At 43.1% G+C, this 16365-nt stretch overlaps 1 protein-coding gene and 1 long non-coding RNA gene across 10 annotated transcripts in view; both read right to left on the reverse strand.

Annotated features, from left to right (window-relative positions):
* The window catches only part of LOC112578850, a 128258-nt gene extending 122306 nt beyond the window's left edge, over positions 1 to 5952 (reverse strand). For 2 of the 4 annotated variants that reach the window (XR_006544648.2, XR_003103292.3), the window contains exon 1: positions 4643 to 5952. This is a non-coding gene — a long non-coding RNA (uncharacterized LOC112578850). The remainder of the gene's footprint in view (positions 1 to 4642) is intronic. The other 2 variants (XR_003103294.3, XR_003103293.3) reach the window with 1 other exon arrangement.
* Positions 5953 to 11798: 5846 nt separating this feature from the next.
* The window catches only part of NRP1 (neuropilin 1), a 148936-nt gene continuing 144369 nt past the window's right edge, over positions 11799 to 16365 (reverse strand). For 5 of the 6 annotated variants that reach the window (XM_006063206.4, XM_025264450.3, XM_006063208.4 and 2 more), the window contains one exon: positions 11799 to 14632. In XM_006063206.4, coding sequence (XP_006063268.1) covers positions 14343 to 14632 — 290 coding nt within the window. In that variant the 3' untranslated portion in view covers positions 11799 to 14342. Of the gene's footprint in view, positions 14633 to 16197; positions 16305 to 16365 lie in introns of those variants that run through there. The other variant, XM_044928183.2, reaches the window with a different exon arrangement.

Consider the following 16365-nt stretch of genomic DNA (forward strand, 5'->3'; position numbering starts at 1 on the left):
TGGAGGTTAGCAATTTGGATTCTGGTCTTTTTCTTCTTTCTTTCTTCTAAAAAACTTTTGGCCATGCCCTGCAGCTTGTGTGACCTTAGTTCCCTGACCAGGGATCCAACTTGCATCCCTTGCATTGGAAAGCAGAGTCTTAACCACCGAACTATTGGAGAAGTCCCCAGATTCTAGGTTCTATGACTGTAGATGTCACTGCTGCTACTGCTAAGTCGCTTCAGTCGTGTCTGACTCTGTGCGACCCCACAGACGGCAGCCCACCAGGCTCCCCCGTCCCTGGGATTCTCCAGGCAAGAACACTGGAGTGGGTCGCCATTTCCTTCTCCAATGTAGGAAAGTGAGAAGTGAAAGTGAAGTTGCTCAGTCGTGCCCGACCCTCAGCAACCCCATGGGCTGCAGCCTTCCAGGTTCCTCCGTCCATGGGATTTTCCAGGCAAGAGTACTGGAGTGGGGTGCCACTGCCTTCTCCTGTAGACGTCACTACTGCCACAGAAACCTTCAATTTCCCAGGACTTAAAGAATGGGAACAACCACATAGGAAACAGCTGGAAAAGTCACTACTGTGTGCTGACTCTTATTCATTCTACAGATGTGAAGGACCATTTGCCTAGCTGGCACCCACTGTATCCACCCAGTGGAGGAACTTTAAACTATGTGCTTAATGTGGTATCAATATTACCTAAAGTCTCTAAATTGCAAGGCACTCTCATTGAAAGTCAGATAGTGACTTCCTGGAAGATTCACTCGCTTGGCTCCATTTTATCAGGGTGGGGGGTGGAGAGGCAGAAAGAGAATTCCCAACTCACTACTCGCAAAGAGCCCAGAGTACATCTGTTAAATCTTTTTCTTTTGATTGCAGCACAAAAATGCCTAAAATTTAATTTTTATTTCCTCCCCAAATATACACATGCCAAAGGCAACTATGGCCTTTCTGCTGGGGGAGGTCACAGATTCCGGTTTGGGAAACATATGTTGGAACCTTCCACTGACACCGTAGGATTAACACAGAAGGATCCTCTTGATTCAAGGGTGATATTTACACTTCTATGCCATAAAGCATCTTTATTTCCCAGCAGAGTGAATTTTCAAAGTTGCTTCTCATTCACTCATGACTTAATACTTCCCCACAACTTGGTGAGGCAGCCGAGGCAAACGGAGAGAGTGCAGTTACTTGCCAGAGAGCTTCTAACAGACTCCCATCAAGACCAGGGGTGGCATCTAGGTCTCTATTTTTGGCACTTTCCACAGTCTTTGTGGCGATGGGATGGCTGCTGTCATAGCAAGTGTAGGTGCTGCAAGAGCTCCAGGGCTAGCATTCCATTGAAAAACACAGAAGCTACCTGGTGGACCCTGGTTCTTTCTCCCTTAGACTACATTTAGGAGGCCATGTTCAAAGAGAGATGTTCAACCTGAGATAGAGCCTCCAGGGCTTTCCTTTCTCACTACCAACCACCTGACCTCAAGAGAAATGCCCTTCTGACCCCTACTGGCTGTGGTAGCACATGCATGAGCCAGCACCGAGACGCATTTGAGAGCTGATGTTGGAAATACTCTCCTAAACACTCTCCCGCTATGATTGGACGAGAAGGTTAAACATAGGAAAGCTTGACTCAGTCCTGATTAAACATGCTGGGAAGACAGAAACAAATAATCACCCCGTATATAGCAATAATGGAGCAACAAAGTAAATATTAAGGCAGAGGCTTGCTATCAATATTTAACTAGCAGATTAATGTACAGAGGACCCACTTTGGAGAATAGGAGGGTGACCAGAGAGGCAGAAATGGCTCAATTATGATACACTGTCACAGCCTGGGAAGAGGTAGGGGCTGTCTGCATTGTTTAACCTGAGGTTACCAGCAGCACACCAGAGGTAATCAAGGGTGATTAAGCAGGGGGAGGATGATATGAGATAATTCTAGGCTCATTAGCATAAAGAATTTGTTGCGAGTATGGAATAGAGACATGCTGTAAATTCTGGCTGAGATTTCATCCCTATGATTCCTGCATATCTGGTCTCCCTCATCAAAAATTCTCTTAGGTTTTTTTCCGTCATTTATTTGCTCATCTAGGACAAAGAATCTTAAGGACCACTTCACATCTTGGGGCAATGCTTCCAACTATGACTTAACCTAATGTTTCTGTCTTGTGTTCATGCAAACAAATCTATTTCTTAGTCTATTACTTTCCAACCACTTCTCAGAATGGGGAAACTGTCCAAGTATTGCACACAAGATATTTTTTGTGGGTAAGTGTGGGACCTTCTGAATTAAAGATTAAAGTGTATATTAGCATATCAAAGCAGCTGTGATTCTTAAAGAAGGATGTAGTTGTACATAGCATTTCCTGAAAACATTAGTCCCTCAGAACCATTTTTATGGGAGCATCTTAAATAACCAAGGTTCCATGGAAGGCTTTTTATGAAGGGTTTTTTCCTCCTGTTGTCTTCTTCGGTCATCCCACCAGTTTCAGTTAGTGTGTTCCCTCTACAATGTTTTGTTCCTCCTTCCTTCGTGTTTGGGGTGAGATGACCACCAGCTGATTTTCTAGGATCTTTGTAACAGGAGTGAAAATGCCTGAGGAGACCCCATCCTCAAATGTGCAAGGCAACTGCACACTCTGGAGCCTTCCCCAGAGCACTGAACACATGAATGTACTTTATCCTTAGAAGTTAGAGTAACATGCAGACACTTCAGCACTTAATTAAAAAAAAAAAACCCCGCTGTTCCTCAACAGGAAATGACAAATTTCAATCCCACTGGGACTGCATCATATTCTGATACCATTTCTCCAAAGCTAATGAAATGTGAACCTCTTGGAGGCCAGGAACGCAGATGATCACCTCTTCATGATTTAATACTTTAATGTCTCTGAGTTTTCTCCTGGCTCCCTCTGGCATCTTGTTCTCCACTCCATTCTAAGAATTTCTCCAGAAGCTGCACAGAAACAGGGATGTTTGGTCCTTGAGGGAGGGATTCATGCATCAGGGGACTAAAACCAATGAGAGAGAACTTTAGGGGTCAGCTTTCTCTAGAAAGAGCTCTGTTTCATTCCTGTCTTGGCTACTATGGATAAATTCTGCCAGTAATTCTGTTCTCAAAACTATTTTGTTCTTTATTAAGTTATTTATTAAACCTGCAATGATGCTAGTTTGTTCAGCCATTTGGCTTAAGTTTGAAAGTCCTATTTCTGTCATATCCTGTTATTTTATTTTCTAATTATAAGTTTTTGTTTATTCATATTCTATATATAACATCAAATAATTGTTGTCTCTTTGGTTTCTTATGTTTTTCCTAGATGGTGTTTTTGTTTTTTTCTATGATGTTTTTGTGTTTTCTGTTATTTGTCTGGTGCCCAGATGCTTCTCTTTAACCTGTTTATGCTTGGACCACTGAGCCTGGACTATATCTTTGCTCTGACACAGAATTGGCTAACTCTTGACTTTCTCCTCACTCTATCTGACCTACAGTGTGAGCAAAATGAGAAATGAGAAAAGAGGGGGGCAAGATCATCTTGGTGGTTGGTGTCTTTGTTAGCATATCTGGGCTAAATTTCAGATTTTGTTCAATGTTCTAAATTTGACATCTAATCAGTTATTAGATGTTATACTGGTTTAGCCACAAATGTCAAAGCATCAGTGATTTAAACAACATAGAAATTTGTATTTCTCTTGGAGAAGGAGACGACGGAGGATGAGATAGTTGGATGGCATCACAGACTCAATGGACATGAGCTTGGGTAAACTCTGGGAGTTGGTGATGGACAGGGAGGCCTGGCGTGCTGCAGTTCATGGGGTCACAAAGAGTCAGACACGACTGAGCAACTGAACTGAACTATGTAACTAACTGAACATAAACCATCTGGGTTGGTGGCACAGACGTGTCAGGGAGCCTCAATTCTTCCTGCTTGTCAATCTGTCTACGCATTATGGGGATACTTGGCTTTCACTGGTACATCCACAGGCAGTCAGTGTGAAGGGAAAAAGAGCAAGGAATGGGCATAATTACTGTTTTTTAAAGCTAGGAACCTGAGGTTTCAAGCATCACTTCCTGTCCTATATGACTTGCTCGATTGTAGTCACAAGGGCACAGAGTAGCAAGGGGGGCTGGGAAAGGTAGTGTTTCTCCTGGGAAGTCAGATGTGCAGGTGAAACTTGGGAATTCTATCACTAAAGGAGGATTTCCCTTGTGGTTCAGCTGATAAAGAATCTGCCTGCAATGCAGGAGACCTGGGTTCGATCCCTGGGTTGGGAAGATCTCCTGGAGAAGGGAAAGGCTACCCACTCCAGTATTCTGGCCTGGAGAATCCCATGGACTAGATAGTCCATGGGGTTGCAAAGAGTCAGACAAGACAGAGCGACTTTCACTTTCATCACTAAAGGAAGAAATTAAAGAATGAGTTGGCTCTGCCGCACCAAATTTCCCATCCCCTAATGGGGGGATGTAATTAATTTCCAGGGAGGGAATACACATTCACACATCAGAAAGCAGAACGGTCACAAATCCTAGCAAACACTTCCCCAACACAAACGGTCCTCGATGACAGACACATGTCAGAACCAACTAGCCAAATACCCAAACAGCACTTTGTGCTCAAAAGAAGTTAGCCCAGCTGCACGCCAGTGGACTGACTGACTGACTGCGTCTTGGAGCTCTTCAGTTTGTCCAGACGCATGTTTCCGTTCCACCGAGGAAAAGCGTAAGTTAACAGCCAGTGCCGGGCAGAGATGAAACAGGGAGGACCCCCGAAGCAAATGGTTTCAGCAGCCACTAGGAGCATCCCCTCAAACCCTTCTCCTAGGGACAGGTAGCCACGAGCAGCGGCTCCTCACAGCCACCCTGGTGCGTCCTCATGGCGGCGACGTTGCTCCGGAAAATCCTGGGAGCCAGATGTCGCGAGAGCCCCACGGCGGGAGCCAAAAACCTGACCGGGAGTGGGGATTCCGCGCTTGTCACTCTAAAGCTGATAAAGAGGCGGAGTTGGTAGAAAGGAAAGTTTGCTTTATTTCAAAGGCTGGCAATCTGCGTGTGGTGGGGTGGAGGGCAGACTTCTGTCCAAAGGCCAGCTCCCCCTGACTGACAATTACAGGGCAAGAGCATTTTTATCAATGGAGGGAGGAGACATCACAGTCGGCTCTGACTGTCTTCTTGAAATTGGTCACAGGGTGGTCTGATCAGTGTCATCTTAATTGTTTTAAGTGCAGTTAACCTTTAGTGCCACAGTTGATTTGTTCCCATTTCTTTGAGTTCAGTTCTCAGAACTGTGGCTGCTTCTGTCATGGCTGCAGTCTGGTCATGTAGTTAACCTCTTTCAGCTGGTGGGGGTTTCAGTATCTATAAGACAGTTCACAAGATATGGCTCAGAATATTATCTGTAGCCCTTGAGGAGGAACTAAAGGTCCTTGACATTGCTTAATGACTAGACTATTATTACTAGGTCTCATTTGACTGTTTTCCTTTGTGTATTTTCTCAATTCTCTGATTAAACTTATTGTTTGGCTGAAGTTTTTCTACATATAAAAGACAAGCAGAGGACAGGAGTTGCAAGGACCATAGGGTCCTGCTCTGTTTCAGTAGGGTGTGAAAGAAATGTCTTTTAAGAAAAAAACTCAATATATGAACCCTCCAAGTTCTTGCTCCAGAACAAACTCCTGGTAGGTTAAACCTGCCCAGAAAATTTCCCCTCATTTCCCATTTCCACTGAAGTTCTCTTTTTCCAACCAATCACCATGGCTCTTTCATTCAACAATACTTATTTGGGACCTATAGTGTGACAGGAGCTATTCTATGTGCTGTGGAAACCGCAGGAAACTAAACACAAAAAGTCACTGTCCACGTGGAATTTGCATTCTATTAGTATTAGTGGTGGAGAAGGCAATGGCACCCCACTCCAGTACTCTTGCCTGGAAAATCCCATGGATGGAGGAGCCTGGTAGGCTGTAGTCCATGGGGTCGCTAAGAGTTGGACACGACTGAGTGACTTCACTTTCACTTTTCACTTTCATGCATTGGAGAAGGAAATGGCAACCCACTCCAGTGTTCTTGCCTGGAGAATCCCAGGGGCAGGGGAGCCTGGTGGGCTGCCGTCTATGGGATTGCACAGCGTTGGACACGACTGAAGTGACTTAGCAGCAGCAGCAGTGTTAGTGGGGCTTCCCTGGTGCCCCTGGTGGTTCAGATGGTGAAGAATCTGCCTGCAATACAGGAGACCTGGATTTGATCCCTGGGTCAGGAAGATTCCCTGGAGAAGGGAATGGCTACCCACTCAAGTATTCTTGCCTGGAGAATTCCATGGACAGAGGAGCCTGGTGGGCTACAGTCCATGGGGTTGCAAAATGTTGGACACGACTGAGCAGCTAACACTCACTTTTTTTCACTTTTCAGTATCAGTTCAGCTCAGTTCAATTCAGTAGCTCAGTCGTGTCTGACTCTTTGCGACCCCATGAATCGCAGCATGCCAGGCCTCCCTGTCTGTCACCAACTCCCGGAGTTCACTCAGACTCACTTCCATCGAGTCAGTGATGCCATCTAGCCATCTCATCCTCTGTCATCCCCTTCTCCTCCTGCCCCCAATCCCTCCCAGCATCAGAGTCTTTTCCAATGAGTCAACTCTTTGCATGAGGTGGCCAAAGTACTGGAGTTTCAGCTTTAGCATCATTCCCTCCAAAGAAATCCCAGGGCTGATCTCCTTCAGAATGGACTGGTTGGATCTCCTTGCAGTCCAAGGGACTCTCAAGAGTCTTCTCCAACACTACAGTTCAAAAGCATCAATTCTTTGGTGCTCAGCCTTCTTCACAGTTCAACTCACATCCATACATGACAACTGGAAAAACCATAGCCTTGACTAGACAGACCTTTGTTGGCAAAGTAATGTCTCTGCTTTTCAATATGCTGTCTAGGTTGGTCATAACTTTCCTTCCAAGGAGTAAGCGTCTTTTAATTTCATGGATAATAAAATAAATGAGTAAAGTATATAGTAAACAAAAAGGTGATAATTTGTATGGAAAGAAAAAATAGGGAGCAGATATGGGATTGCACTCTGGGTATAATTTGACCTGTTTTTTTTTTTTTTTAAGTTTTTTATTATTTAAAAAAATTATTTATTTACTTTTGGCTATGCTGCATCTTTGTTGCTATGTATGGGCTTTCTCTAGTTGTGGTGAGAGGGGGCTGCTCTATAGTTGCAGTGCATGGGCTTATCATTGCTATGGCTTCTTTTGTTGCAGAGCATGGGCTCTACAGTGTGGGCTTCAATAGTTGTGGTGCATGGGTTTAGTTGCCTTGTGGTGTGTGGGATTCTCCCAGAGCAGGTATCAAACCTGTGTCCCCTGCATTGACAGGTAGATTCTTAACCACTGGACCACCAGGGAAATCCTGTACCTCAGCTGTTGTAACCTCAATTCATAAGATTGTTTTAAGTGTTAGTGGAAACATCCAGTAAAGTTTGGTACACAGTAAGCATACAGACGGAGAAGGCAATGGCACCCCACTTCAGTACTCTTGCCTGGAAAATCCTATGGATGGAGGAGCCTGGAAGGCTGCAGTCCATGGGGTCGCTGAGGGTCGGATATGACTGAGTGTCTTCACTTTCACTTTTCACTTGCATGCATTGGAGAAGGAAATGGCAACCCACTCCAGTGTTCTTGCCTGGAAAATCCCAGGCAGCCCTCGTGGGCTGCCGTCTGTGGGGTCACACAGAGTCGGACACGACTGAAGTGACTTAGCAGTAGTAGCAGCAAGCATACAGAAAATTGCAGTGGTCATGATGATAAGGAGTTAAGAAGTTTTCATAGAGTAGATTCAATAATGCACTTGCTGATTAGCTGAAGTACTCACATCCGTTGTCCGAGCTCTGGGTGCTTAAGGGACAGGGATCAAAACCAAGCTGGGTCACTGTGTGGATCTCTCCAAACACCCAAACTTTCTAATAAATACAGGAAATAAATCAAAAGGATATTATTTGGATGACAGAGTATTTCTTCTCATAATTCATTGGAACTTAGGTAGCTTGAATATACATAAAATTAAAAGATGACCCAAGAAAAATTATGTCTAAGATTCTAAATATCAGGTCTTTTTAGATAGAAGGCATGAATAACAGCAGGAATTTTGCAAATGATCTGAGGGTAATGATCGAATCTGCTTTAAATAGAATCGCATATTCAAAGTCAAGAAGCGATTTAGTCAATGTTGAAATTTGTCAGAAGTTGGATGAAATTAGAGCAACGATAGCCTAATAAGCCATGGAATGCTTTCCCGACAGGATTACATCAAGACCATTAGTGTTTCCAGCACCACCTCTCTGCAAGATGTTGATGGAGCCTTGAAGAGGCTGTTAATTAACTGACATTAAAAGTGATGGGCAGGGGAGATGCTCCAATCACTGAAAGGAGCATCCCAGAGACCAGACCTACTCTCTATCCTGGCAGGTTGTCTCATTCAAGCTGCTGAGGGTGAGGCTCTGTTATAGCACCATCACCAGAGAACAGGTCCATTTCAACCCAACATTCTGCCAGAGCAAGAGATTTCCAACTCTATTAATAGGGCAGTGATATTAATAAAATTCAGTCAGTTGGTAAAGAATGTGCCTGAAGGGCAAGGGAGGGACCCAGGTTTGATCTCTGGGTCGGAAAGATCCCCTGGAGAAGGAAGTGGCAAACGACTCCAGTATTCTTGCCTTGAAAATCCCTTGGACAGAGGAGCCTGGTGGGCTACAGTCCATGGGGTCCCAAGAGTCGGACATGACTTAGTGACCAAACCACCTCTGGTTATGAATGTTACACATTTATTGAACCCCTACATCATAATAGGTACCCTTCTATATGGCCTAGAACGACCATCTTTCTGTATAGAAAAACCTTCTCTTGGGAGTCACTGTTGGGCAGCAAAACTATTACCCGAGAGTTTCTTGCTTATTTGTAATAAGGAACCCAAGAAACAAGATTAGAAATTATTGAAGCAAGATTAAATTGGGTTCAACCTAGTTTCACCACTCAGGATTTTAGATAAGATGATAGAATTGGCTCATGGGACCTTTATTTTACCATTCATGATTTTAACACCAATCAGGATTTCAGCACCTTTGGAAAGCAGTAAACTGTGTGTGATGAATGAGGCAACTTCTTTTGAACAGAAGGATTTGGCTCTTCACAAATGGATCCTCCTCCTTTCCTCCTAATCACACTGATGAGTAACAGAGTGTTTGCTTAGCGCTGCATGTGTGCTAAGTCGCTTCAGTCATGTCTGACTCTTTGCGACCCTACGGACTATAGCCCTGCAGGCTCCTCTGTCCATGGGATTCTCCAGGCAAGAATACTGGAGTGGGTTGCCATGCCCTCCTGCAGGGGATCTTCCCAACCAAGAACTGAACCCAAGTCTCTTACATCTCCTGCATTGGCAGATGGGCTCTTTACCACTAGCACCAGCTGGCAAGTCCCATTTGCTTTTCTCTACAGCACTTTAAATGTTTCATCAAACAACATACTTCATAAGGCATTATCTCTTCCTCTCAGAGAAGTCCACATGTAGGGTCCTCACCAGCAACATGCTTCTAGGCTCAGTGAATGAGATTTCCACTTTTCTAATTTTACTGTTTTCCAGGCTGCTCAGACTCTTTTGTAAAGTGCTTTGAGAATCTGCAGGTGTGTTCCCTGTCTTGGGGTGTCCTCAAACCACCAGGTAAACTCTGGAATATCTGGCATAGTAAACCTGCAGGCTGGTCAGTGCTTCTCAGACCCAAACGGATGGGCATGTGAGTCATCCAGGGATCTTGTTAAAAGGACTCGGCGTGTCTGGGGCATGTTCTGAGACTCTGCTTTTCTAAGAGACTTTCAGGGGATGCTGCTGCTGCTGGCTTGAGTAGCCAGGCCCTCTGTGAGGGCTTCTCACGCTCATGCATGCAGGGTTATGGTGTGATAGGAGGAATGGAGGGGGAGATGAGACCAGATCCATCCTGGATTCACCCTTCAACTTGCCTAAACTTTGGATTCCTCATTTATAAAGAGGAATAATGACAAAGCTTAGCTCCCAGAGCTGCTGTGAAAGTAGAATGTTCTCAATATAAAGAACTATAGCATCATTACCATAGAAGTTTCCCACAGAGTTTATTCCTTCACTCCTGAAATGATATAACTGGTTCATGGGACCTTTAGTGCTATTAAGAAGTGACTTGTGTGTGATAATATAATGCTCTTATTTGTATAACTTTGCAATGTTTCTTTGCAATATTAAAAAAATAATGCCAGAGATCACACTGGTCTCATTCACTTCTTGGTGCTGTATTCTACTTAGTTCGAGGTTCCTTCCCTCTGGCTTCTCAACCTGTGAGCTGAAAAGCTGCTTAAGATTCCTTCATGATAGAGTTTAGGGAAATTTCTGGCAGAACTGCTTTTCATTGCAACATGACAGCTGATTATCACTGGGAAGCAGAAACATCATGGAGTATTACAAAATCCTTCTGATTTGCAAAAAGATAAAGTACAATCCAGCCCAAGTGGTGATTAATATGTTACCACAGAAGACAGGAGATGGGATGATAAATAATTTTCATGTTTTAAGTTAAATGTTTCAATCTTTATGACATATTTTATTCTTGACTTTGGGAAGAATTATACAGTGATTTAGCTCCTTAAACCCAGGAAGAAAAGCCTAGCTTAGCAGCTAACTAGGGATAAGAAACGGGTTGAAAGCATTTATGTTTAAGGTTTCTCAAACAAGGAAACAGCACCCATGAATCTATGGCCCTTAATTCAGAAAGTATCTCTGGATTAATTCTGGTAGATTCATCATAAATCATCATGTTTTCTGGGTACACCCATGAACATAAATAGAATTTAAATTCAGTAAAGTGAATACCCAACTCTGCCTCCTCTATCCATGGGGTTTTTCAGGCAAGAATACTAGAGTTGGTTGTCATTTTCCTCCTCTAGGGGATCTTCCCAATCCAGGAACTGAACCCACATCTCCTGTGTTTTCCTGCATTGCAGACAGATTCTTTACCTGATGAGCCATCAGGGAAGCCCTTTCTTTAAGCAGAGAAACCTCAAACTCCACTGAGTAGGGCAAATGTTCTCTTCTTAGTTAAAACTTGGAAGATGCCAAAGACATCAGTGTCCAGAGAAAAGTAGGAATATTGATTTACTGAGAAGAGCTGTGCAGAGCAGTCCACCTTCTGAATAGCATAGATTTCCTATGCTTCAGAATTAAATGTTCCTATAATCAGAGGAAGGTAAGGCAAGAACTGTTGGTTCGTGAATGGTACTCTATCCTACAGAGCATGCTTTGATTCCACCCTTCTTGTCTTTGTTATTGTAATTATTATTATTACTATACTACTGTTAGTTTGGATGGACTCAAAATTTTCTAAGAATTACCAAGTAGCCATCTGCAATGCCATGCTTAGCTTTGCCCTCTAATGAAATTTAGCACCGCTGCATGCATAAACACTATCCGGTTTATTACCTATTTTCTATAAGAACAAAACTTACCAACAGACATATGGGAATTTCATTAAAAACAAAAAACTTTACTAAATGGAATATAGAAACATTTGACACACGATTTGGAGTTGAAAAATTTCCATTTATAAGGCCAAATTCTTTATGCCTTATCTTGACAAGTGTCCAATTTGGGTTGATGTTCTACTTTCAGGAAATGTTTTCTTAATCTTCTCTCCTTATTAGGATATTATTTTAAAAAAAGAACTTAAAAAAATCATGAAAGTTATTTGATGCTGGAATAATACCAATTTCTTTAACAATAACAAAGCTAATATAATAAAAGCCATCAGGTTTGGGATATTTTATGAAAATGTTTAATTCAACTGTTTCTTTGGAATGTAGTAGTCATAGTTTGGAATTTAAGTTACAGTTCAGTTCTATGTGGTTGTTTTATGCAACTCAGTGTCTGAGAATACAAATGTCATTTAAAGTTAAGGCTTCGCTGTTCATTTTGAAACAACAATTTACAAGTGTCATATTGTCATAGAAAATAAAAATTTCTGTAAAAAAAATTTGCACAAAATTTTATGATGGTACAAAACATGAAGCAATAATATACCAGTAAAATGAAAACATTTTACTACAGAAAGATTTATAGATCTCAATAAAGAAAAAAATATGTTATTTTACACCTTTTAAAATTATGAAACAATCTAAAACAATATAAACTGAACATTTTGTAACACTGCCTTTACAAATTAATAACTTTATAAACATATAATTTTTAAATATATTTATCAGTGCAAGATACTTTAAAATTTAAAGTTGCAGTATCATTTTTCCTTGGCTGAGGACAACTTTAAGTCTGTTGCCTAAAAAAAAAAATCAAGTCTTAATGCTTTCATCTGGGTATGATTATAACGGCTGAATGGATGCCCCTGGGGGTTAGAATCTATTCTTCTTTCATAGTGATCAATACTTTCCTGGAAACAAAAGGCATTCTCATTTCAATTAAACCAGGATGAATGGACTTTCGGCTCCATGATGCAAATGTGACCCCCACAAATGTACTTGAGGGAGACCTACAGCAGTGCAGGAGGGAGGAAGTTCTTCTGTCCTACATGGCAGGGCACAAACACATGGAAAACAACCAAAGCTTCTTTGGGCTAATTCACATGCTGCCTCATAAGACATTTACGTCTCTGTGGCTTAGGTCTTGCCAGCTCTAAGGCAGGCTTTCTCATTGTGAGCCACTGGAAGTTTCTAGAAGCTTTCACTAAGCCTCTTGTTTTTTCAGGGTTTTTGCTGAATGGAGTTTTAAGAACATTTGTTTTGACTTTACTCCTTTTCTTCCCCTCTCTTATCTTAAAATACTCCATCCCCAGGCACCAGAATTTATGGTCGCTTTCTTAAATTAACCATTCCTTCTTCCACTTCCCCTTGCTTGACTCAATACCAAAACAAGAAGGTTCTCATGGGTCATTTTCATGTATTTGGATGTAAAAATCTCTGATTTTTGGATTTTGAGGGGATTTCATCCCTTTGAGTCTCACTTGAAAGCCAATTATTTCTTCCCTCAACTTAACCACTATTTGTATTGAAAGCAAACATTTCTATTGAAGATCATTTTGATTGGTATAGATAGCAAACGGCTTTAGGAAAAAAGATACTGTCACTTTAACCAGTTAACAAGGAAACCAAAGTTATACTTTGGAGGGCAAAGTTAGGAATTTCCCTTATTTATTTATTTTTCCAACATAAAGTCTAGTAAAATTGTTTGCCATTCCCAGCAGGTTAAAGCTGCAAGTTTCTTTTCTGAAGAATGGCAAATGCTTAAATCCTAAGAGAGAAAAAAGACAGAGGGATAGCAGAGAAAGAGTTTACATTTGAAAATACATTCCATATGAAAGAACAGTAAGAGAGAATATTGCAGCTTTATACAAAAGGGTCAAGAGACATGAAATTGAACTACGGAAAAAGCGGAACGATTAAGCCACGTTGCCAAATCTTCGGAGCCCTTGCCTTCCTGGAGGCTGACATCTCACACTAAAATATACTTTCTTCTTCGTCAGCAGGCCCCCAGGGTTTGATTCAAGAAGAGGGCTTTCACCAGCGAAAAACAGGGCGGGTGAATGTAACACAATGAGAACCAGTACAAACAAAAAGGCACTTGAGAGGACGTAGACTAGCCAGTGCCAAGGATTCTTCGTTGCGGTTGTCCGCATCACACCCAGTTGCCAGCAGTGTTTATGATGGCACAGTTTTCTGTATGGAGTTCACAGCACAAGGTTGAGTACAACACTGGAAAACATCGAGGAAATCTGACGGTATTGCTTCGTAAACAGAGCTGACACACTAGACTGGTACTGAGGCTACGGTATACTTTAACAGAAAACACCCTACTCCTTCTTTGCCTATCCACGACGCGGGCGATTATACACAAGGCCAGCTTCAGGAGTCCACTGAAAGGCGGTTATTCGAATATATTCTGGGCACTGGGCTGCAGGTAGCGTGTCTGTCAAAGGGGCCCCGCTAAATACACTTGGTGCCAGCATCTTGGATTTTGCACAGTTGCCGAAAAGAATCCAGAAGAGGAAGAGAAGAGAGAAGGGGAAAGGGGAGTCCTTCGAATGATTAAGTCAATCATACTTGGTCTCAACACCAGCATTTGATTATTCCAACGAAACCAACAGAAAGAAGCTTGACTGTACAGGATTCCGATTGTTAACACAGCTAAGTTGTCCGTGTCTGTCGGCCAAACTCATTGAAGCTCCTGAGAAAAACCTGGCTTGGCGTCATCAACGCGCTTCCCAGCCTGAACAGTGAAAGATCAGCCGGTCCCCAGCTCAAGCTCTGTCCTCCACTCCACTCTCCTGCTTGCCTGCTCACCTCTTGTCTGCTTTCATGCCTCCGAGTAAGTACTCTGTGGATTCAGTTTGTCTTTTTTCAACTTCACGCCATCCACGAGTTCAAAGTTATAGTTCTCCAGGGCAGATAAGTTTCTCTCTGACATCCCGTTGTGCCAACAGGCACAGTACAGCACGACCCCGCAGACGGCGCCCAGGAGGACGCCCAGGGCACTCATGGCGATGATGGTGATAAGGATGGGGTCCAGGGTCTTCAGCACGTTGCCTGGCTTCCTGGAGATGTTCTCATCGCCTTCTCCCGCGCCTTGGTAGCCTGGTGTGCTCCCTGGGGAGAAAAACAAAATTGGCTCCGTGAGTACTGCTAACACACCAGATGACGGTAGACAGCGAAATGGACAAGAAGTTAAGCACACATCTGGTTCTGGGCTGTCCTTCCCAAGACAGCCCCTGGGGGATTTCTGTGGTGGGGTTTGGCTCCTCCATTGCCAAGAAACACCAGTGTTTATGTTTGAGAGTTGTTGGGAATCAACGCGTGGGAGGGATGGTATTGGGGCTTTGGTGCTGTGATTTCGACAGAAAGCTTAGCACATGGAAACAACTGTTTCTGGGCAAGCCGTGAGGGCTGGGTTCTAATCTAATTCAGATTTTATGCAGCCCGCCCTCCATGAGACTGTAATCTGTGTTTATTGTCCTTGGGCAGATACGAGATCTATAAGCTTTGCAAAATGCTCCTTCCCACATTGGTCTAGCAGGGGATTTAACCATTCCTGATGCATCTGTTTGATCCCCAAATCCTGCACGAGAAGATGGCCCAAGCTGCCCTTCTGGGTGGTGGTCCTACCACAAGTCAGATCTTCAAGTTCCCCCCCAAATTGACCATGGTTTCACTCAATCAGGAGAGAGCTTTCTGACAGAATGAGGGCATGCCTGCTGCTGATATTTTAAATGGCTTATGGCTCCAATCGAGAAGCCAGGTCTGTGTTGTACTGAACAGAACACATTTAATAATCAGCATCTTTGCTGCCCTGGTTGTTTCACTGGAGATGGTCACACAGCTCTGCACGCAGGCATTGGGGAAATGTTTTCTTTAGAGTGGAACATGAGAAATTATTAACATGGGAGCTCTGAGCCTCATTACCTGATACTAGAAATGAGACTAGAATGTTAATGTGCAACAGGCCTGGTGTTTACTTAATGGTGTTCTGATCAACAAGGATTCCAATCAAAGGAAACTAAAAATATGCGATGCAAGTCCCTACAGGGGGAAAGAAGCCACAAGGACATATTAATATTCTCTCCCTTGATGCAACACTGTTTTGAAACAATCTCTAATAAAGTTTACATCTCAGTGTGGACCACGTAACTAAGCTAAATGAGCCTCGTGTTGAGATGATCAACTGCGAATATGGCGCCATCCCTATTTATCTCTACCAAATCTCTACTAATACCAAATCTATGGTATTAATATGTCCACATTTCTGATGGCAACTGGTGCTGATGCTGATGGACAGGGTACAGATCTGCTAGCAGCAGGTTGAGTGATGCTGGGGCAAGTGTCCAACACCTGCCACTGCTGGCAGGAGGTGCAGAGACTTCTGGAAATACAACATCAGGCAGGACCTCACTCCAACCAAATGCCTTGCACTGGATCACAAAGCGGTGTTCAATGAAAACACACTTTTGAATTAATCAGTTTGAAGTCTGAGGCTACCACCTAATTACCTGTCTTAAGTGAAGCGAAGTGAAAGTCGCTCAGTTGTGTCCTAGTCTTTGTGACCCCATGAACTTGTAGCCCACCAGGCTCCTCCGTCCGTGGAATTCTTCAGGCAAGAATACTGGAATGGGTTGCCATTTCCTTCTCCAGGGCATCCTACCAACCCAGGGATTGAACTTGGGTCTCCAGCATTGCAGGCAGATTCTTTACCACTAGCGCCACCTGGGAAGTTATTACCTATCTTACTTAAGGCCAAGTCACTGCTGAGTTTCAGTCTCCTCATCTGCGAAATGGGGATAAATATACTCAGAGAAGAGCTGTGAGAATTAAGCAAGAGAACTTAC

The sequence above is a fragment of the Bubalus bubalis genome, chromosome 14 (genome assembly GCF_019923935.1).
Source record: "Bubalus bubalis isolate 160015118507 breed Murrah chromosome 14, NDDB_SH_1, whole genome shotgun sequence".
Taxonomy (NCBI): Eukaryota; Metazoa; Chordata; class Mammalia; order Artiodactyla; family Bovidae; genus Bubalus; species Bubalus bubalis.